General features: G+C 40.7%; 2 protein-coding genes across 2 annotated transcripts in view; both read right to left on the minus strand.

Moving 5' to 3' along the window:
* FKBP5 (FKBP prolyl isomerase 5) overlaps nt 1-23,167 on the minus strand; it is a 1,202,894-nt gene that overhangs the window by 686,763 nt on the left and 492,964 nt on the right. The window lies entirely within an intron of this gene.
* Nucleotides 3,196-8,516, minus strand: PIM1 (Pim-1 proto-oncogene, serine/threonine kinase). The gene is made up of 7 exons (XM_070748869.1): nt 8,484-8,516; nt 7,628-7,906; nt 7,272-7,378; nt 7,078-7,128; nt 6,450-6,816; nt 4,877-5,053; nt 3,196-4,501 (listed from the first exon to the last, which is right to left on the minus strand). The coding sequence occupies exons 2-7, from the start codon at nt 7,707-7,709 to the stop codon at nt 4,344-4,346; spliced, it is 942 nt and encodes a 313-aa protein (XP_070604970.1). The 5' UTR covers nt 7,710-7,906; nt 8,484-8,516; the 3' UTR covers nt 3,196-4,343.

A 23,167-nucleotide genomic window follows, 5' to 3' on the forward strand; every position in this document is an offset into this window, starting at 1 on the left:
AGCAGCAGAGGATAAAAATGGCATCAGAAGAAAATCCAAGAATGATAAAAGGCAAAGTTGATTTAAACAAATAATATAGCAATAGAAATAAAACAAATGCAAAAGGTGTTTCAAAGTTTTGCTCAGTATCAAAAGATAACAAAATGTAGGTGCCTAGCAAACTACTCTAGAAAGCCTTTCGGGCAATACAGCGTGACAGCCATGTACAATATTTATTGTACATTTTCTGTAAGCAACCTTAACACAGACCCATGGGAATTAATATTCCTCGATCTAGCTGATGTAAACCTTTGCACATTTTACATAACATGCAGTTCAAATACTGTAGCTGGTATTGCCAAAATGAATCGGAAGTCCGAAGAACACATGTTGTTTATTCATACAAAATCTCCCAGATGGCCATAATCTTAATAATAAAAAGAAATGAGACATAGAAGGAAGTTACTATAAATTAATCTGCTTTTGTACATCTTGATTTCCTGGGTTTGCTTTTGTCTGCACTGTAGGAAGATGCCCTTAACCAGCATTTACATGTATTGAGACAAAAGTAGACTTAAATTATTATAAGCTTAAATGTGTATATAAATACTAGATTTCATCCATATTGAGTGTAGGAAAGAACATTACTCTTCATTGCTAATGCATATAGTTTTATTTTGTTTTTTATTTTAAGGATATGTACATTCAAATTTCAATTATCATTTACCACTGCAATATAGGCTATAATCATAACTAAAATCTGTCTGGATGCAATTTAGAGAAGGAAGATGGCAGGGAATATTGATTTATTCTGTCATTTGATTCAGAGCTCTTACTGTTAGAGCAGTGGTTCTCAACCTTTCTAATGCCATGACCCCTTAATATAGTTGCTCATGTTGTGGTGACCCCCAACCATAAGTCTAGTGCCAGTTCTGCCAACAGATCTTTAAGATGGTTGGCAGGACGTTCAGAGGGTCACCCCCACTGTAAAAGCCTGATTGGTCGGATTGTAAAAATAGGTTCCAAGGCACCAGAATAGAAGCTTTAGTTCCTAACACAATGGGAAATTTGTCTTTTCCCATGGCCTTAGGTGACCCCTGTGAAACGGTCCCGACCCCCAGGTTGAGAACCACTGTACTAAGTAGTCAACTCTAGTAAGAATTTATTCAGAACTTCAAATGGCACATTAAGAATATTTCTAAATAAAAATGATGTTAAATTCTGAGAACTAGGAGTATCATTTTTCAGAGTTATAAGATGCATCTAGATTTTAGAGGACAAGGAAAAAAGTATTCTGAACCAAATGGTATAGTAGAATATTATTTACCGGTAATAAAATACCAGGGCAACAGAATACTTTTTACAACCATGTATACTTTTTACAACTATGTTGTAAAATGTGGCAGAGTGTTTAGAGTGCGGCATTGCAGGCTACTTCAGCTAACTGCTAGCTGTAGTTCAGCAGTTCAAATCTCACCACCGGCTCAAGGTTAACTCAGCCTTCCATCCTTCCAAGCTGGGTAAAATGAGGACCCAGATTGTTGGGGGCAATATGCTGATTCTGTAAACTGCTTAGAGGTTGTAAAAGCACTATGAAGCAGTATAAATCTAAATGCTATTGCTATTACAAACTTCAAACTTGCCGGCTTTAAGACTTGTGGACTTCAGCTCCCATAATTCCTCCTCCAGTCATGCTAGATAGAATAATTAGAAGGCAAAAACACTCCATCTTTTGCACATTTTTTCGCAAAAATGGGGTGGGCAAAAAGGGTCTGGGAAGCCTGCATTGAGCTCCCAGGTGCTGGGGAATGGCAAAAATGACTCAGTTTTTGCCTGTTTTTTCACAGGAGCTCTCTGCAGGTTTTCCAGACCTTCTGTCCATCCTTTTTGTGATAAAATGGGCCCATTTTTTGCAAAAATGGGATGCAGGGGATGGGACTTTGGGAGGTCAAAAATGGATGGATTCGGTGTATTAGACGGACTGATATTCCCACCTCTTTTGTGGGTGAGGTGCGTCTTATACTTTGAAAAATATGGTAATACCAAGTGGTGCTTTAAAGCAGTGTTTCCCAACCTTGGCAACTTGAAGATATTTGGACTTCAACTCCCAGAATTCCCCAGCCAGCAAATGCTGGCTGGGGAATTCTGGGAGTTGAAGTCCAGATATCTTCAAGTTGCCAAGGTTGGGAAACACTGCTTTAAAGTACCCAAATACTGTCTAAATGGAAAAACAAGAAATTGAAAAAGTTGCATTTTGCTTTCTATTTAGAAAATAATTAAGTGTTTCCTGTAAGGCTGTAATGTGATTAACTGGCCAATCAGTTAACCCAGCAAAGAAAACCATGTTTTCTGGGATGCTATAATTCTGTCCAAAATTTGTTGGAATGTAAATATTGCCAATGGTTTAAAAATGGGGAACAAAGTCAAGCATTATAGGAATTCTGAACCACAACCAACATCCATATTCAGAATTCCTGATGTGTTTTAGAATAAATAGCAAAAAAGAGCAGCTTCAAATAATGAAGATAAAGAATTTCCAAGTTTCTTGTTTAAATAATATATCCCAAAATAAAGATTTCTTAAATATATTCTTACTACATAGTTTAGGCATGTTTCACAACCAACTTTAACAATTATTTAATGGGACTAGTCCTAACCATGTATATGACTTATTTGAATGTCCGTTTATAAGATAATTCATTTATTGAAAACAAGAATACTAATCTATCATTTGGCTTTGGATACAATTTTCCTGTTATTTTTCTACTGGGAACCATTGTCTTTCCATCTGCTGCTGAGCAGCAGATAAACTGCAGAAATTAGCTTCTGTTTGGTAGTATAATACTGGGCTGTCCAAAGCTTTTCTTCGATACTATTATTCCTTCTGCCACTCATCTGATATTGACCATGCAGGGTCAATATTCTCTACAAGAATTGGTAGAGAAAAAGAAAAATTGGTAAGCTCCGATAGTCTTAAACTCAAAGAAATACTGCAGTGTAGATATCAGGTTGGATTTCATGAATAGGGTGAGATATTGCAGTAGAAACTAAATATTGGTAGCAAAAGCAATTTATATCTGAAATGTCATCACAAGCAAACATTTTTTGCTCGGAGTTTATAGTCAGAGGGATGACAGTAATTTACTATAGAGTAAAAGTTTATATACAACTGAATGTGAGACATATAACCATTAAATATCCAGTAGACTGATTAAATCAAGTGATTCCATTTTTATTTAAAACAGCATGTATAAAAAAAATAGCATTTCTGAATTCCCTGTACAGTATTAACTATTTTAAAAAAAAAACAGCAGACTACACATCAAATTACTTAAACAAGTTTTGACAGTGTTGAAGTCCGGAACATCTTGCCCCCTTTCGAAGTACAGCACTATATATACATGCTACCTATACATATCCTCCCCATCAAAACCAGTTAAAAAGTTTCAAACATTTGGAGAGGCTGAACAGCAACAGTTGGAAATATGTACAGGTGATGGGGAAGGGCAGTCAACTGTTCAATACAGAAGCAAGATATCAAACAAAAAAGGCAGAAGATAACCAGAGGGATTAGAATAAGAAACAGAAGTATGAGCAACATAGCAGAACAGGTCAACAGCTATAGCAGTGAGGTGTATGCCAAGAATTTGCATGATTCATAAATAAAATAAATAAAATCCTACCAGTTAGGATATTCAATTTTTAAAACCCTAGAAATAAATTAAAAACGCTGAAGTAAAAATATTATAACTACAATCTTCTGTACACCAATTTTTGTTCTTGTATTCTGTACAAATTTACAGTTTACAGTTGCATTGTTTGTGCACTAGAGAATGCCTTCATGTTCAAAAGGCAGCAAAAGCAAACACAGAGTTTATTCTGGATAGCAATCAGGGTTGCTAATATTATCTCCTTCATTCCAAAGTAGTTCTTTTGAAACTGGAATAAATTTTAAGACAGGTGAATCTGTGTGAAATCAGCAGTGAAGGAATGTTCAAGTATTTTCCCCCAACACAGCTCAGTTTGCAATTGAAGGCACTCAGAACATGGTAGTAGTAACACAGTGAAGGCAGGTAGCCGGTCCAAATCATTAACTCCCTCCCTTCCCTTGTACCAAACATCTCTAGTTCTTTGCACCACTCATTTCATATTCTAGGATTCGGCTTGTCCAATTCATCTAGTGATGAGAAGACTTATAAGCCAGGCTCCCAAACAGCAAGTCCACTCTCCCACAAGAAATGGGTTTCTTCAGACTTCGAAAGCCTGTGTCTGGAAAAAGATGAGTCACATTTCTATAAAAGTCTTCACTCCACCAGATCAAATACGGCAAAATTTTGTTTTGCTCCTCAGAAGGATGAGACACCCTATTTGCTAGATTCTTGAATTAGACTGTGTAAGTGAATTTCAGCTGTTTCCTGAGGCAGGAGAACATCTTGCATCCAAGAATGATTCAGAAGATCTTCAAAGGATGGCCTGTCAGAAGGCCTTAGAGCCAAACACGACTTAATAAGATGTTGACATTCTACAAAAGAAAGAACAAAATTAGCAAAGGTCCACTGATAAGATAATCTACAATATGAAACATTATGAATGCTGCTGCAAAATCTCCATATGAGATTGCTTTACAAAGCTGAAACTGTTGGAAGCCAAAACATCATTCATCCATGCTTTATTACTTTGTCAAGGTTATGCAAAATCAAAATTTCTTAAGCATTTTCAGGAGTGCTAGCTTCTAAATCTTGGCTAAAAGCAGTTATCAAAAATTTAAATCCTAAGATGTTGCTTTATGTGACAGTAGCATTTGCAATTATTGCTTACTGCTTATATTATATATAAAACAAGTTATTTGTAATCAGCATTCCAGACAGAATTTCACTCACTCCAAATTAACACTTACCTGAAGAAATCCTTTGACGAAAATAGACCTGGCCTTTTATAATCTCTTCATCATGCTCAAAAGGAATATCCCCACACACCATATCATAGAGTAATACCCCGAGTGACCAGACAGCAGCAGATCTGCCATGATATCTGTGATATCTGATCCATTCTGGAGGACTATAAACGCGAGTGCCTGAAAACACATAATAGATGGTCAGGAAAAAAAAAACCTACAGAATTCAGACACAAGTACTCTTAAATCTTATAGTTACGATATAGAGAGGTATACATTTAGACAGCCTCTATGGTCACTAATCAAGTGGCATAAGAATTTTAAAAAGATCTAATTTTCAACCATGAAAAGGTTTGTGTGTATTTCATCTTTAAAAGAACTTTTATACTATTTGCCTATATCTTAAAGAGACTGCAGCTTGTAAACGCAATGCCAGAAACCTCTTGCCTAGATGTCTTTGTTGTAGCACCTGATCTCTCTCCCTCCTCCTCCCGCTCTTGGCAGGAAGCAAGGATACTGAGGTCAGAGCTGCTTGCCTGGTTTCCATCCACGTGACTGTTGTTTACAAACTTTGAGTTGTAAAAAGATGCCTCATAATCCACAAGGGGGCACTGGAAGCTTGGGAAAGCGCCTGAAAGGAGGCAGCAAACCCATCCTGGGTATTAACCGTTAAGTTAAAAACAAAACAAAAAATTCAAAGCAGCGCGTGCCATTTGGGAACCCAGACCAAAAAACACAAACAAGCTGCAAGCCAGCAGTGATTTTTGAAGTAAACGGTTCTACGAGTCTGTTAGCAACGCACGTTTGTTTTGTTTTGTGGGAACGGTTTGAATGCACAAGCAGATCATATTTCTATTCTAATATTAATGTTCAAACCTCTATCACTACAGGCTTGCTTTCAAAAGACATTTATTTGCATTTCTAGCCCTAATGTGAGGTTATTTTAAACTGTTCGCTCCTAGATCAAATTTCACAACAGTCATGCCCTACAAAATGCAGCTTCCCTATTGAAATGATTAATTTAGTGAGTCTGCAAATACAGCTTTTCCACTAAGCTTCATATTCAGACATCACAGGGAAGGACACAACACAAAAACCTCTCTTCAGTCTTACTTCAGAGCTAAATTGCACGACCTCTATATTTTTATTTGGACTTGTATTTAGGCTACCATTAAAGCATAAACACTATTGCAGGAATATTTTACATGCATCTTAGCATTCATCCATTATATCTAGCAGGTGAATTAGTAATCATAACTTGAAAACAATCTACAATAGATTTTCCCCCAAGGCATTTCCTTTCCACATTTTTAAGTAAGGTTGTGACCCCATCGGATTTAATAGGAAAACAATCTCATCAGCAGTAGGTTAGCCACAAATAGGCATTAGTTCTCTGGGCAAGAGCAATTTTATGAAGGGAATGGTTTATGAGAATCAAAGAAAAGACAAATCATTAAAATCACAGGAAGAACTTGTTCTATTGCTGTGAAGTTACCTAAAACACAGCCTAAGGAACACCATGTTTCAGAAATGAAACTCCCTGGCTCAGTACTGAATGAAAACTAAGAACACTCACCATCAAAGTCCGTGTACACTGTGTCCTTGAGCAATGCCCCAGATCCAAAGTCTATAAGTTTGAGCTCTCCACTGCTCAAGTCAATCAAGATATTCTCATCTTTGATATCCCGGTGCAGGACACCACAACTGTGGCAATGTCGAACCGCTTCCAACACCTGACGGAAAAAGCTACGCGCCAAATCCTCAGGAAGAGCCCCTCGCTCCGTGATGAAGTCAAAGAGATCTTGAACAGGATCCGGCCTCTCCAAAACCAAAACGAAACTGTCTGGCCTTTCGAACCAATCCAGCAGCCGGATCACCCCTCGAAATCCAGAGCCGACTTTTTTTAGGAGCAAAATCTCCATGGGCACCCTCGTTCCGCCAGGCTGCATATAAAGAATGGGAAAGGGGGGGGGGGAGACAATTGCGGTGAGAAGGAGGACAATTTGAACCTCAACATGCACTAGCTGATTGTGAAGATCCTTTTAAGAAACAAATAAGCATAGAAACATAGAAGATTGATGGCAGAAAAAGACCTCCTGGTCCATCTAAACTGCTCTTATACTATTTCCTGTATTTTATCTTAGGGTGGATCTATGTTTATCCCAGGCATGTTTACATTCCTCTCCCTTTCCCCCACAACTTACCAGTTCTCCCCATTCAGAAACCCGGTCCCGGGACACATGCTTGATGGCCACCTTCAAATACAAAAGGGGTAAGATTAAAAATTAATAGCAGAAAATAAAGGAGTTTGCTGGGTAGGCGGGAAGGGCAAAAAAAATTAAAAATAGGGAACGATGGAGGCTGCCTCCACTACTAGAAAACCCATCCACTCACTCACCGGAGCTCCATCTGCAAGCCTGGTGCCCGAGTAGACAGACCCGAAGCCTCCGCTGCCGAGCAGCGGCCCCACTTGGTACAGCTTCTCCAGGGATTCCTTTTCCTTCCCTACAAACAGAAAGAAGGGGAGATCATTGAAAAAGCCTGTCAGACACGTCCTTGCCGCCGCCCCCCCTCACGCATCCTCCTCAAAACAAAGCAAAGGGAGGTGGGGAGGAGAGGCAGCCCACCCCGATCCAGTTTCTTAAAGCGAGGTATTTCCAGGTCATCCATCCACCGACCATCCATTCCCGACGGTGGGGGGATTCCAGGCTCCCGCCTCCCCTTCTTCCTTCCCCCGTCCTCGTTTCACCTGACCTGGCAGCGGCTTGACGGGGTGCAGGTCCCCGCCGGGCGTCGAACAGAGGTGGGCTAGCGAGTTGATCTTGGAGAGCAACATCCCCGCCCCGTCCGCGTGTTCCAGGCAGGCCGGGGCTGGCAGCAGCGGCAATGTCTCGGAGGAGGAGGAGGCGACGGCGGCAGCAGCGGCGGCGGCACAACTGCCGTCTCCTAGGCACGGGCGGGAGCTGCGGGCGGGGTCGTGCCGGGCCAGCCTGCTCCCTCCCGTGTGGCGCGGCGGCCCGGCTTCACAGCCGCCTGTAGTAAAAGTGGGAGGGAGCTACAGAGCCGGGGTGGAGCCGGGGAGAGCCGGCGGGCAGGTCTCCCAGTCAAGGAAAGACTCCGCCCACTGGCGCTGCCTCGGCCAATCCCTGCCGCAGTTGCCAGCCCGCGCCGGGCCTCTCCGTCAGAATGGACTGCTGAAGAGGCTCGACGTGGCGGGAAAAAAACGGCGCCAAAAAAAGGAGGGGGGGAGAGAAAGAGGTGGGGGGAGAGGGTGAGGGTAAGAATGAGAAGCTGGAGACCGGGAGGAGGGGGATGCGATCCTTGGCGGGAAAAAAGGGAGAAGGCGGCGAGGGGAGGGAATCCTTGGAGGGTTGCCTTTTTTTAAAAAAAAAATTAAAAATCTAAGGAAAATGCATTCATGGTTGCCCGTTTTCCCCCCTCACCATTGTGTCATTGCCGGAACATGAGGGGGTAACATTCAGTGGGGTGCATATCTCTCTTCATCTCTGCCGCCATGCCATGCAAGTCGTTTTTTAAAGGCAGGGAAGCTCCCTGACGCACGTACATAGGTATGGCGGGGAGCTCCCTGAAACGGCTTGCAGATACATACACCCACGCCGACTCTGCTTGAAGTCTCCTGCTTGAATGGCTTCTGATGAGGGGGAATCCTGCTCAGAACTGCCAAGCGCGGCATTCTGCTTTCTTTCGAGTAAAGGCCCTTTTACGTTCAGGAAACTTAAGAAAACGATTAAAAAAGTGGCAATTAAATCGAACGCCAGTCCTTTCCACAGTAAGGGATAAAAAAAAACCTGTTCGGCAAGCTAGGATTGCTATTTGTTTATCCATCAAAATTAATAGGCATCTTGTCAACCATTCGCACAAGGTTTTCCTCTGGAGTCGTCCTTTGTAGAAAAAAGAGCAGAGATTGGTTTTTAAAGGGAAATAGATTTAATAATGAAACAAAAAACAAACAAGGAGAACGAAATCACTATAAAAATAATAGATGCTTATGTGGCCAATCGGTTTCTAGTGGAACCAAGTCAACAAAAGACTCAGCTTCCAGCACCAATATTGTGAATATTATAAAAATAGTTGGCTGACTAAATCTTGTTTATGAAAGCTCTAGTAATTTTTCAGGTACACAGGATAGCCACTTAGTTCAGTTGGTATAAATCAAATTTTAAATCATAACATTTTTAAAAAAATAGAATGAACTTTATCAGTATCCAATTGGGCCATGATTTTTGTTATGTGATCCAAAATACTTTCATATTAATTTACTGCTAGCTATAAGTTACAAGGGAGAGGTATAACTCCTTAGATAAGGAGAACACACATTGTCAACAGAAGCTCCTGTAATAACTACTTAGTTTTTAATTTTGGAGAACTAGTATGACAACATTCCTAACTATTTACAAAAACTACATTGTGATGACTCTTTATTTGAGCAAGAATAAATAATGTCATAAATCCCTATATTCCACACAGTGTACTACATTAATTTTAATTAGAATTTATTTGTGTACTATACAGTATTTTGCAATTGCAGCAATTTAACAAAGTTCCTTTACTTGACAGTTTTCATCAGCTAATAGTGTTGCCAGTAAGAATGGTGGATTGGGGTTTTTTTTTTTGCAATTTTTGTCTTGTTCTTAGAGGAGTATGGGCATTGTAGTACAAAAATAAAAACTTGCACATATTGAAGGCAAGTTGTAAATTTAAATGTTATTGATTTTATTATACTGGGAGTTTGCACGGATAATTTAAAAAGTTATTGTGCAAGATTTCATTTTCCAATGAAGTTGAAGAGGAACAGCTGTTTTAAAAACAAGTGTCACTGCTTATGTTACTTGGAAGCCAATTATTACAGTAATCTGAAAGTGAAACTCTATAAATACTAGTGAAACTGACAGATTATTTTCATGTAAGAAATAAGGAGTACATCCCACTGTAAAGAAAAGAGAAAATGGGAGGGATAGAGATTGATTTTGGGATTTCACTTCCAACAGTATTTAAACATGTATCAACTGGGTATAAAATAAAGACAGAATTCTGCATTTGTTAACTCATTTTGCAAAAAACTATGTGAATATAGAAGGTGATGTGAGATTAGAATACTAATATGATTTATTTGATTTCATGCTCGTAATCATTGTTTGTTGCAAAATTTGTATCTTGAAAAAAAAATCAAAGATAATCCAATATTTATCAAAAGAATGTACCTGGCTGCTTGAATACAAATGACTGTCTGAGGTGGAGAAATCATTTTGTTCCTGAATAGGAATTTAGGTGGGGTTGTTGGTGTTTTATGCTTATCCCAGTGAGCAGTTATGCTCCCTGAAATATTTCTGGATGTAAATCTACCATATAAATAAATAAACACCAAATAAAGTTTCTTGGATGAGAAGCAAAACTTTTTCAAGGAAAAAACCCCCAGGAAAATCTAGTTGCCTTTCGAAAAGCACCTTTGGGACAATCATGACCTTGGATGATTGAGAATCTCCATAGATTTTTAATCCTGAAATTCTATAATTCAATTACCATCATGCTAATTCAGCATTGACACAAAAGAGCTCCATATAGGTCCATCCAATAGCGTTATCAAGCTTGGTCATTGTTGACAATGGATCTGAAACAGAATTCATGATTAGGAGTGACTATGCCTTAGGATCCAAAATGGCTGTGCCTTTGGCCAAAAGAAAAGTAAAGGCCCTCTGGAATCAACTCCCCCCCAGAGATTAGAACGGCCCCCACCCTCCTTGTCTTTGGCAAATTACTCAAGACCCACCTTTGTCGCCAGGCATGGGGGAGTTAGGATATTCCTTCCCCTAGGCCATTACAAGTTATGTATGGTATGTTTGGTTTTTATAATAAGGGTTTTTAGTTGTTTTATTAAATTGGATTGTTACATGTTGTTTTTTATCGATGTTGTTAGCCGCCCCGAGTCTGCGGAGAGGGGCGGCATACAAATCCAATAAATAAAGAAACAAAAACCACATTATTCTCTCCCATTTCAATTCCAGCACTATCCGTAGTCTATTTAGTCCTGTGCGGTCTTCTCAGTATTTTTTATAGATTTCAAAGAACTTCTAGCTTGTAATAGCTATTGTGCTATATTACCATGTTGTAAAAGAGAACTACATCTTCACAGTCATTCAGCTCTATATTATTCGAAGATAATTAGGAATTGACAGGGAAATTATATCTAAAAATAGTCTTTTTAGAGAAATATTTTAAAAGTCTAATATGGATATATTGTGGAATGGGAAACTTAAGTACAAGCATGAAGCTTAATTTTCCTCCTGTTTTGTACAAATTCAAATAATGCTGTATTGGATCCAATTCAGTCAATAATATAATAATAATATAATAATAATAATAACAACAACAACAACAATAACAACAGCAACAACAACAACAACAACAATAATAATAATTTATTAGATTTGCATGCCACCCCTGTCTGAAGACTCAGGGCAGATCACAACAACAACAACAATACAGTACAATGCAAGGTTATCTGAAAGCATGATGGCTGTTTCTGATAATAAAACAAATGTCTTTGTCATCAGTACTAGGGAAGTCTGCTATGTTTGGCTGAAGTCAGCTTCATTGGAATTCTTCTGCTAATCCTGTCATGACTTCATCTCTTCCTGAAAATCTGATCATGGAAAATCTGGCAGAGGAGCTTCTCTTAGTTGATTAAGTTTTACTCAGTAAAAGGAGGAATCCCTATGAGAATTCTTGATCAGAGTGTCTTTTTACAGAAGTTGACTGATGAGATGCTTTTCAGAATTCCAAAGATAAGATAAAACAATTTACCAGCATAGATTTCTGATGAGTCATTCTAATAACATTTATAGAATTTCAGATGCTAATATCTAAATTGCTATGGATGAAACCCAGCAGCCCTCTGTGTGTATGAGTAGGTGTGCAGTGTTATTTCTTTACAAAAACACTGGGTGTTTGCACCATTCCACACATATTTTGAAGGCTGATTAAATAGATTGTGTTTTACTAGGAATTCCAGTAGGGTGTGAGGTGGGTTGTATGTGTGTATATATATATAAATAGTGGTAGCTATACAGTATCTAGAAAAGGGAGCAACTTATTCCCTTTAACTGATTCCCAAAATCCAAGGAGTTTTTATTTAACTCAAAATAGCCTCTGTTTGGCATAGGATTCAAATAATTCTATCTGGTCAGCCCTATTATGGAAACATCAAAATCCAGTTAATTACCACATATTGCTCTACTACCTAGTGTTCCAAGAACAAAATAGAGAGAGCAGCTGTAAAAACAAGCCTCTCTATTACTGAACTCACTTTCAAGACTTAGCAGGACGGAATACACCTCTCAGACCCTGGCCCCAGTTGTCAAGCCACGACAACTTGGGCATGCCTACCAGAAGAGGAGATCTAATGACACTTTTGCAATATTTTTCTGGTGAAAGAATTCCAGGAAGTGCTGTGGGCAAGGCTCCAAGCTGTTTCTGAAGAAAGTGGGTGGTGACTTTTGACCCAGTTCATTAATTTAATTGCATTCTGCTGTAAGGAGATTCGTTTGAGAACTGGCTGACTGGATTTAATGTGTCCCAAAAACAGGGGACACATTACACAAACATTACTGCGCAGAAACAAAAGGCATCTGACCATTTTCCCAATCAATATAGAAACTGATACTGATTGTGGCGCTACAACATCATTTGCTATAATTATCCTATGAAGTATTTCAAGAAAAAAAAGGGAAATGCTTCATAATAGAGAAGTAATATTTTCCTTGCCCTCAACACAGTATACTAGGGTCATACGGAAAGTAAGGTTACAAGGCATGTAGCTCTTGTGGGGAATGTTTGCGGGGGAAGTTCGTATTACTATCGTGTATCGGGAAGCCAGCGGGAGAGAACAAGCAATGCCAGTGGTCAGTAGATCATTGGTGTTGTGAAGGTTTAGAGATGAGTGTCCTCATTCCGTTTCCCTCCAAGTGCGAAGTGTGTGCTGTAATATGCTACGTGAATGCTAAAGGCATGAACGCTGCTACAATGGGTGCCCAAGATGCTTACTGAAGCGCACAAAATCAACAGAGTCCGTGCCGCCTGAGAATTTCTTGACCGCTTCGAGACTGAAGGTGAGGCTTTTCTCAACTGCATAGTGTCAGGAGATGAAACTTGAGCTCATCATCATGCTCCAGAGAGCAAATGTCAGTCAATGCAGAGGCACCATGTCCCTTCTCCTTCAGCCAAAAAATTCAAAACTCAGCAATCGTGAGAAAAATATTGGGCAGCCATCGCACCCAAATCTTGGGCACCCATCGCAGCAGCGTTCATGCCCTTAGCATTCAGGTAGCATATTACAGCGCACACTTTGCACTTGGAGGGAAACGGAATGAGGACGCTCATCTCTAACCTTCACCACAACGCCAGTCAATGATCTACTTACCACTGGCATTGCTCATTCACTTCTGCTGGCTTCTGCTTACTTTAAACTTACTTTCCAGATAACCCTAGTAGAATGTGCACTCATATATAACATGTACTTAAACAGACGCTTAATATATTTATATGTAACTTTGTGAATGAAAAAGGGTAATTAAGATATAATACCTTTGGCTACGATAGATTAGACAGACAGACAATGAACCTTTTTATTATTTAATACAATAAACAGTGGTTTATGTTCTGTATAAAATATAATAACAGAAATATGTGGTCTTATATTCATTTATTCGTTCAGCAAGCTGCAAACATTTCATGCTGTATTTTATCTCTGCTGTTTGTAAACAATGTCAAGAAAAAGCATGTGGCCAATTTGTACAACAGATAAAGGGGAATAAGAATAAAGATAAAATCTGCCAGTGGCTTACAACTGGAACATTAAAAAGTACTTGCATCACTTATAAATATTTTGGCTGTTTAGGAGCAATCTATTCGAACTAATGCAATTAAGACCAGAATTGAAAAATGATCAGATAATTCAGAATGCTGATTCCGCAAAGAAGCAGAAGAAACAATAGATCATATATATCCGTCTCATGCAAGAAGATCGCACAGATTGATTGTAAACAAAAATATAGTCATCAAACTGATTCACTGGAACATCTATAAAATTATGTGCTAGTAAAGTAAAATTGGTGGGGAATTGAATAAAAATTGAAAATAAGCAATTTAAAGTTTTATGGAATTCCAAATATAGACTGATAATGTCTTGCCTCGTAACACATCATTCTTGAAGATGATGGAATTGTTGCCCCCCAACATCCAGAGGGCACTGGGAACATTGTACTGAAAAAGCACACTTCTTCTACATTATTGTTTTTTTTTAAACTTAAACCTTTCGATATATTTGGAGTGCAAACTCCATGATTTTATGTAAACATGCAGTTAATCTTTAAATTACAGAATTGCAGCGAGGATATCGAGTATACAAAGCAAGGGATATTAAAAATTCAGAATTAAAAACAATTAAAAACAATGCCGCCCCGAGTCTGCGGAGAGGGGCGGCGTACAAATCTAATAAATTATTATTATTATTATTAATTTATTGATAAAGATCCTGGGCAAGGAGGCTGAAATAAAAAGAGTGCAAATTCTAGTAATTCATGCATTGAACAGTTGTCCTGGGTTTTATCATCTTTTTTAGTTTATGATCGGGGAAAACTGGTACTGTATATAAGGAACAAAATTACACTATTGCAAATAGTGTAAAATTGCACTCTTACAATTGGCTGGCAGCCTTGGCATTTCAAAATGCTCCCTAACTTCCAAGGGACAATTTTTCAATCATGATATAAAAAGTGCCTAACAAATGATTCATTTGCAATTGTTTAATGCGAGAAAGTTACAAAACAGTTGATTCAATCAGTACTGAATTCATGATAAGCATCTGTCCCTAGTGAAAAAATAGCAGGAAGTCAGATTCAATCCATGACAAACAAATTAAGCAAAGGTCACATTTTAAGCTTTGACCCTATACTGCTTGTAACTGAAGAAGCAACAGAATCTGGTAAGGGGTGATAATTGGTGGATTAATACTACTTCCGTCTGGATATTTTAATTTAGAATGGCAGAAAATTACCCTTACTCAGTGGAATCTCTTCCTTTGACTTCATTTTTTTCTTTCCATTTTCTATAAATATTTTCTATAAGTCTGTGTAAATAAGTACATTTCCTGAGATAGGAACCTCTCCATTATAAGTTTGGGATCACTAGCAATTGTGAATTTTTATATTACTTGTAGAAAGCAGCTCTGATCCATCCATCCATCCATCCATCCATCCATCCATCCATCCATCCATCCATCCATCCATCCAATCCTTTAAAAAAAATTATTCTACTTTTATATAATCCCCATAATAATCCATGCCATATGAATTACACCATGTGTAATACATGGTGAATACACAGAAGATTGTATTCTATCAACCTCGCATGCCTGGTTTCTTTTAAATTACTAAGGGTTACATTTAAGGCAGTATCTATTGCCTGGGTGTAGACACTTTGCAAGTCCATTAAAATTATGCATATTAAAAAATTAAGTCATTGGAGAAGCATAAGTAGATCTGTGTGCCCAGTGATGGCAAACCTCTTTTTCTTTGGGTGCCAAAAGAGCGTGGGCGTGCACTATCATGCATGTGTGGGTGCCCACACCCATAATTCAATGCTTGGGGAAGGCAAAAACAGCTTTCCCCATCCCTTGGGGGCTCGCTGAAAGTCAGAAATGGCCTGTTCCCCAACTTCTGGTGGGCCCAGTAGGCTCATGTTTCGCCCTCCCTAGGCTCCAAAGGCTTCCCTGTGGCCGGGGGCAGGTAAAAACACCCTCCCAGAGCCTCTGTGCAAGCCAAAAATCAGCTGGCCAGCACACACATGCACATTGGAGCTGAACTATGGCAACAGCTCACGTGTTAGCAGATATGGCTCCATTCGCCACCTGTGGCACTCGTGTCATAGGTTCACCATCACTGGTCTAAGACATTTTAGCAGCTAATCAGAGCAGTAAAATGGTATACAGTTTCCACTGAAGATAAATAAACTGGCTGGGTTGGTAGTTGAGTATTTTTCCCTACTAAAGTAAAACCACCACAATGTTTTCCATGAATACTTGAAGCTGGTAGCCTAAGGAAACAGCTACTTGTAGCTACAGTGCTCTATGTATGTCAAGCAGTGGTGAAATCCAATTTTTTTTTACTACGGGTTCTGTGAGCGTGGCTTGGTGGGTGTGGCGGGGAAGGATACTGCAAAATCTCCATTCCTACCCAGATGGGGGTTCCACTTACCGGCCACTACTGGTATGCCCTCTGGGATCGTTGTGGGCGTGCAGTCGTCTGGCGGGTGTGCACGTGCTCATTGGTGCGAGATTTGGCTTTGTGCATCTGCCGCAAGCAAAATCTTGCTCGAGGACACTCTTGTGTGTGAGATTTTGCCAATTTTCAGTGATTTCTTTGCTTTCGCAAATGCGCAGAAGCAAAAAAACTGCCAAAAATAGGCAAAACCTCATGCATGAGAGCATCCTCGTGCGAGATATTGCTTGCTGCGCATGTGCAGAAGCCAAATCTCACATGTGCATGCATCAAGGGTGCAGAGATACATGTGCATTTCAGTTTCTGCCACTGGAATCCCAATCCTAGCCACATCTGCTACAACCCATTACTGTTCGTACCCCACTCTGGGTTCTGTCTGTCTCTGAGCTACTCAAAATTTCTGCTACCGGTTCTCCAGAACCTGTTAAAACCTACTGGATTTTACCACTGATGGCAAGTGTAAGAAGTTAGCACCCAGCCCTCTCCTACAAAAAATGAAATATCCTAGGACAGTGATGGCGAACCTATGGCACAGGTGCTGGCACACGAGCTGTTGCCCTAGCTCAGCTCCCACATGCATGTGTGTGCTGGCAGCTGATTTTTGGCCCACACAGAGGCTCTGAGATGGCATTTTTGGCTTCCAGAGAGCCTCCCGGGGGATGAGGAAGGGCATTTTTACCTTCCCCCAGCTCCTGGGAAGCCTGGGGAGGATGAAACATAAGCCTACTGGGCCCACCAGAAGTTTGGAAGCAGGCTGTTTCCAGCCTCCAGAGGCCCTCCACGTGTTCCTGTCCATCATTAAACCAAGCAACTTTCATGAATCCCTTTATCTTTTCCCTCACTTGGAAGTGAACCCAGAGGAATATTACTACTACTACTACTACTACTACTACTACTACTACTACTACTACTTATTATTATTATTATTATTATTATTATTTAGATTTGTATGCCGCCCCTCTCTGTAGACTACTTCCAACACAAGGGACAAGGGTTTCTCTTGCAATAGAAATGGATAACTGCTGCTTTCAAAAATACATTGCTAGAAGTACAGTAGTTGCTCATTTTGCCTAGAGGTAATTCTGGCCTTTGCATGTCCACAAGTAGCCTCTCCTGGTCCTTTCTTTTATCACCCATTTGAAATATCCAGGTAGTGTAAATCAGAGTGGGTATATTAACCTGAATGTTAAAAGTTATTCAGCAAGAACAACCCCCCTTTGCAAACTCAGAATGAAAAGGAATACAGTGATCCCTCGAGTTTCGCGATCTCGATCTTCGCGAAACGCTATATTGCGATTTTCCCACCGATGACGTCACTCTCTTCCTTCCTTTCTCATCTTTCTTTCTCTCTCTCTTTCTCTATCTTGCTTCTTCCTCTCTCACACTCTCTTCCTCCCTCTCTCATCTCTTTCTTTCCTTCTCTCTCTTTCTCTATCTCTCCCCCTCTTGCTGGCGGGCGGCGGGCGGGCGAGCGGGGGCATCAGCGAGGAGCCGGGGTTTCCCCTTTGCGTGGGCGGTTGGGAAACCCCGATCTTCGTCTGCTCGCTGCTGCTGCGCCGAGCAGATCAGCTGCTGGGCGGCCGAAGGAACCTTCCCTGGGTCTTCCCCCTCTTGCTGGCGGGTGGGCGAGCGGCGGGCATCAGCGAGGAGCTGGGGTTTCCCCTTTGCGTGGGCGGCCGGGAAGACCCAGGGAAGGTTCCTTCGGCCGCCCAGCAGCTGATCTGCTCGGTAGCGCAGCAGCAGCGAGGAGCCGAATCGGGGTTTCCCCTTTGCGTGGGCGGCAGGCAACGCAAACTCCACCATCTACGCATGCGCGGCCATAGAAAAAAAGGGCACGCATGCGCAGATGGTGTTTTTACTTCCGCAACCCTACATTGCGAAAAATCGATTATCGTGAGGGGTCTTGGAACGGAACCCTCGCGATAATAGAGGGATCACTGTAATCAAAAGACAAAAGTCAGAAGGCAGAGACTTCCCTTGAGTATATATTGATGAACATTTACATCCTTAAATGAGCTGTCCTGCTGGCTTCTTCTGTTAGTAGCCGATTATCAGCACACTTGCCTGATTAGATGGTTGGCTTCCTTTGTTTTCTGCCTCGATTCCAGACTTTTGCCTGGGAAAGGGGTCATGAGGAGTATTTCACTACTGGCCATGTCATAGCTATGTGTTTCCCATGTTTTTTGAGATAGCTGGAACTCACATGACCTGCTTACCTTAAGTAAACTTCAGATTACTCTTTGAAAGTGTCCAATCTTCTTGCTCTAAGCTGCCATGTGAACCAACACTAAATAGCCCAGTGATGGGGAACCTATGTCACAGGTGCCACAGGTGGCACATGGAGCCATATCTGCTGGCACGCGAGCCATTGCCTTTGCTCAGCTCCAACGTGATGGGTGTGCTGGCCAGATGATCTTTGGCTCACACAGAGGCTCTGGGAGAGCGTTTTTGGCTTACAGGGAGCCTCCGGGAGGATAGGCAAGGTTGCTTTTACCCTCCCCTGGTTCCAGGGAAGCCTTTGGAGCCTGGGGATAGCTAAACACAGTTAGTAGGACAGATTTGTCTAGCATTTGTAAATAGAAGATTGGTTCAAGGACTGTCAGGTTGCCATCCGTTTCAATTCAGTAATCATCAGTTCAGAACAAGGAACAGGCTATTTCAGTGATGGCAAACCTTTTTTTTTCCTCGGATGCCGAAAGAGCATGTGCAAGTACCCACACCCATAATTCAATGCCTGGGGAGGGCAAAAAATAGCTTCCCCAGCTCTCTGGAGGCCCTCTGGAGGCTGGGCTCACCAGAAGTTGGGAAACAGGACGTTTCCAGCCTCCAGAGAGCCTCCAGAGAGCTGGGGAAGCTATTTTTTGCCCTCCCCAGGCATTGAATTATGGGTGTGGGTACTTGCACATGCTCTTTCGGCATCCGAGGAAAAAAAAGGTTTGCCATCACTGAAATAGCCTGTTCCTTGTTCTGAACAGATGATTACTGAATTGAAAAGGATGGCAACCTGACAGTCCTTGAACCAATCTTCTATTTACAAATGCTAGACAAATCTGTCCTACTAACTGGCATCAACTGACTTGCACAGATATATAATCAACAGAAAATTCTCCAACTGTTTCCTGTGATCTATATGTCAGCATTGATTTGTGTCAACATGCCAAAGAGAGTCCAATAAATAAACAATTAAGATAAATGTTTCCTGAGTGTCACTGGATTTGCCTTAGTGAAGGACAGTTGGAGATTGATTTTGCAACAGGAAGAGGTTCTATTACTCCAAGGCATTATTTTCTCTTGGGTATTATCCTAAGGACAGCCATTAGTTCCAGATGAACGTGTATAGGAGTCTTTTGTAAACAGGCATTGCTTGTAGCTGCCCAACAGCACAACTTCACTGAAAATGGATGGGAAGTTAGTCTGTGCCCTGGCAAATAGACTGTCCCCAAATCAGAGCAAATTTGAAATATGACATTTCATAGAAGCAGATGTCAATGGCAGTTTCAGTTTCCATCTTTCACTGACGTTCTTTCGGTCAAATTTACATATCCAGGGGCTTATTTACATGCACACTTATCTTCTATTCACAAAAGCTTCTCATTTATATAAAGTTCATGGAATTGATAAGAGAACACAAAAAAGAAAAGAAGGTATTTGAATATCTATGGTGTTTTGATTACTACTGTAATTTAGATGAGTAGTAAGTGGCCTCTTAATAGGAAACAAATCTAAATGTCACACTGATACATGTATTTTGCAGCAATCCTAGTCTCCAGATTATTTTTTTAAGTGACAAAAGATTAGGAAAGGGAGGGCAAATTCCAAAAGGAAGTCATATCTACCCCAGAGATGCCAGACCTCTTTGGGCAGAACTTGACCGTTGGCATTGTTTCTACATACTATGCTATGAAATGGGAAAGGCTTGTTTTTCTACATCAGCTTCACACTGTTCAGGGACTTTTGACAGGACTGGAGAAGAAGAAAAATATTTGCCTGTTCCCAACGCACACTATAAAACAAGTCTGGCATTAAGCAAGCATGGCTTTTGAAAAGGCAAAGCATCTCCTTTCTCAAACAAATATTGTTGCTCTGTTCGTCTGAATCTTATTTTAAGATTCATGCTTAGGGTTCCCTGTCTATAAATACAGACTGCTGTTTATAGCCAAGTTTAGGCTAGAAAATAAATCTTTCTTTGTCTCCTGTGGGTCAGATGTGTCTGCGCAAGTCATGCCCACCCCAGCTCTGCGAAGGGGAAAACATCATGATACATCACGTGATGACAACGTGACGAATGCAGGGGAAAGTTCTTGTTCTGCCCCAGCTATGGAGCACAAAGAATGCAGCACACACAAAGTCTTCACAAATCTTAGTTTACTAATTAAGGACTACTGGTGAGCTTTCTTAGTAGCTGTCAAACACAAATACAGCTTAAAGCAGTCTTCTTTGAACACCGGCAGTTAATTCAACTTCATTAATAGCTAGCACAAGTCAATTCTGAGTAAACAGTCTAGTGGATAAGAGCAATCTGGTTGGCAAAATGCCCAGAAGTTATTTTCAGGAAAAATGCCAAGACAGACAATAAGAGCCAATCAGACTTTTCTGGAGTCAAGACATGAAGGAATATGAACAAAGTTGTTTCCTGCAAATTGGCTCCTTGGTTGTCATGCCTTAAATAGGCTAGGGGAGTGGCCAATTAACCCGGAGACTTACTCCTGAGGAGACCTCTTCCTGAGGAACCATTCCTGTCTTTTGGCAGCTCTACGTGCCCGTGCATTGAGAATAAGCTCCTCCTCTTCTTCCTCATCACTGATGGGAGGTTCTGGAGGTTTTGAAGGCCCTGGCTGAATCTCTGCCTCTGGCACCGAGTCCTCTCCAGCCTCCTCACTGTCCGACTCAGGTGCCAGCTGCACAGGCCACTGGTGGACCATAACAGTTCTCTTAAATTAGTGAACTGTAAAATATAATTTAATTCACATCTAGAAAGCACCAGATTGAAGAAGGCTGTGCTCAGAGGGGATCACCTTGGCGTCCTTAGCAACCTGCCGGTGACGTCAAAGCTCCGCCCCCGGAATCTCTTCATGGGAAGGATTCCCCAGCTCCTTCAAAGGGAGGTCTTCACGTAAAAAGAAACATTGTTATTTTTACAAAAAAGGGTGGCGCTGCAAGCAAAGGGCGGTCCTTTCACGTAAAAATAAACATGTTTATGGAATCCAGGAAGTGATCACCTTGGCGTCCTTAGCAATCTGCCGGTATACGTGACATCAAAGCTCCGGCCCTGGAATCTCTTGCTGGGATTCGGTTCGGATTCGGCCGAATTTTGCGTAAAGTTTGTCCGAACTTGCCAAACCCGAACACTGTTGGGTTCGCCCATCACTATTAATAACAGTTCATTCGCTTCCTTTCTAAAAGTTATTAGAGTGTTCCAGTGCACAAAAGGAATTCCACCTTCATACCTTTTTTGTGTGTGCTACTTTGGAGTAACCTACTTTTCTAGGTGATATCTTCACAAGCCCCTCCTTCATTGCCACCTCAAATTGCAATAGAAGCTGTCAAAGATGGTTATAAGCTATTACACTTCCTTTAGCACTTTCGATAGGGTGCTTTTGCACTGATAAATTTACAGCTCTTAAATGCATACATTATATTGCCCTGCAGATCTGGAAAGCATGTATGACTTTCTCTGGCTCCTTAGTTGTCTTCAAAACACATAGGCAGTCTTTCAGACACTGGATGGACAACACAGTCCAGACGTGGAAAAGTGAAAGGTCATCGAAAGAGATCTACCTTATTACATTCCTACCCCTAGTTCTAATTGCTCAATAAAGCATGATCTGGGAAAACAAGGATGTAGCAGGCTAGTTTATTGCCAGTTCATTGAGTATTGCTCAGTGGTACTGGAGTATGTAAACATTTTTTGCTTTTATTTGCTTATGTCCCCCTGCAGTGATGCTATGAGGACAGGACTTGAACCCAGAGTCCAAAGACAAAAGGTAGGCTTTTCAAGGGCCCAAATGCAGAAAGGTATGCATTTGCAAGTACTGTACAAACTTCCAGCAGATGTGGTTGGTAAATCCACAGTACTGTAACTGAATTTAAACATGCCTGGGATAAACATATATCCATCCTAAGATAAAATACAGGAAATAGTATAAGAGCAGACTAGATGGACCATGAGGTCTTTTTCTGCCGTCAATCTTCTTTGTTTCTATGCTTCTAAAACAACCAACTAAATAAGAAAGGGCACTCATTCAGAATGTCCAGATTATCTAACCAGCCTTGTCTTTAAGTTCTTGATTTTCCAAACTGACCCATATCTGAAACAGAGGCTGACTTTGCCGGGCTGATTTATTTAGTTGTTTTTTTGAAACTGACAAATAGAATTTTGAAAAAGACAAAATTAGGGTCTTGGGCACGTGAAAACCCTTCCTCTAATCCAGCTGTCATGGCCATCTCTCTGCTAGTAAGGTGTTAAGTTAAATACATGATATTTGCAACCAAGTTTTATATTTCTGTATATTCTCCTGGCTGAGAAGCAGCTTCCATACAGACATCAAAGGGTCAGTTCCTAACACTGGAAACAATCCATCTAGTTCTTCATTCTGTTGAGCTGCATTTCACTCTAACCAGAGTTGCCTTGCATGATAATCAGGCCTAATTACTGCTTTATCCCTTGATTGTTCTGCTGGGCCTTTGGAAGTATAATGTCTCTTTCTCAGCTTACATGTACATTTCTCCCTGTCCCCTCACCACAAGCTTCTTTCTTTAGAACTACAGTACTTAGATTTTTTTTTTTGCCCCGTTGAGAGTTCCCCATTACAGTTAACAAATTGTTTAATAAAGGTGGGAACAAAAATATTATCTGGTTTTAATCCCAAACCTATTATTATTGAGTATCATTCCTTGATTGTTAGAATGTCCTACAATCCTAGGGCACTGCTTAGTTTATTCCTAAAATCTATGTTGAGATCATTCAAGCAGACAAATGGCTATTATGAAATATCAGCAT

The sequence above is a fragment of the Erythrolamprus reginae genome, chromosome 3 (assembly GCF_031021105.1).
Source record: "Erythrolamprus reginae isolate rEryReg1 chromosome 3, rEryReg1.hap1, whole genome shotgun sequence".
In the NCBI taxonomy this organism is placed as follows: Eukaryota; Metazoa; Chordata; class Lepidosauria; order Squamata; family Dipsadidae; genus Erythrolamprus; species Erythrolamprus reginae.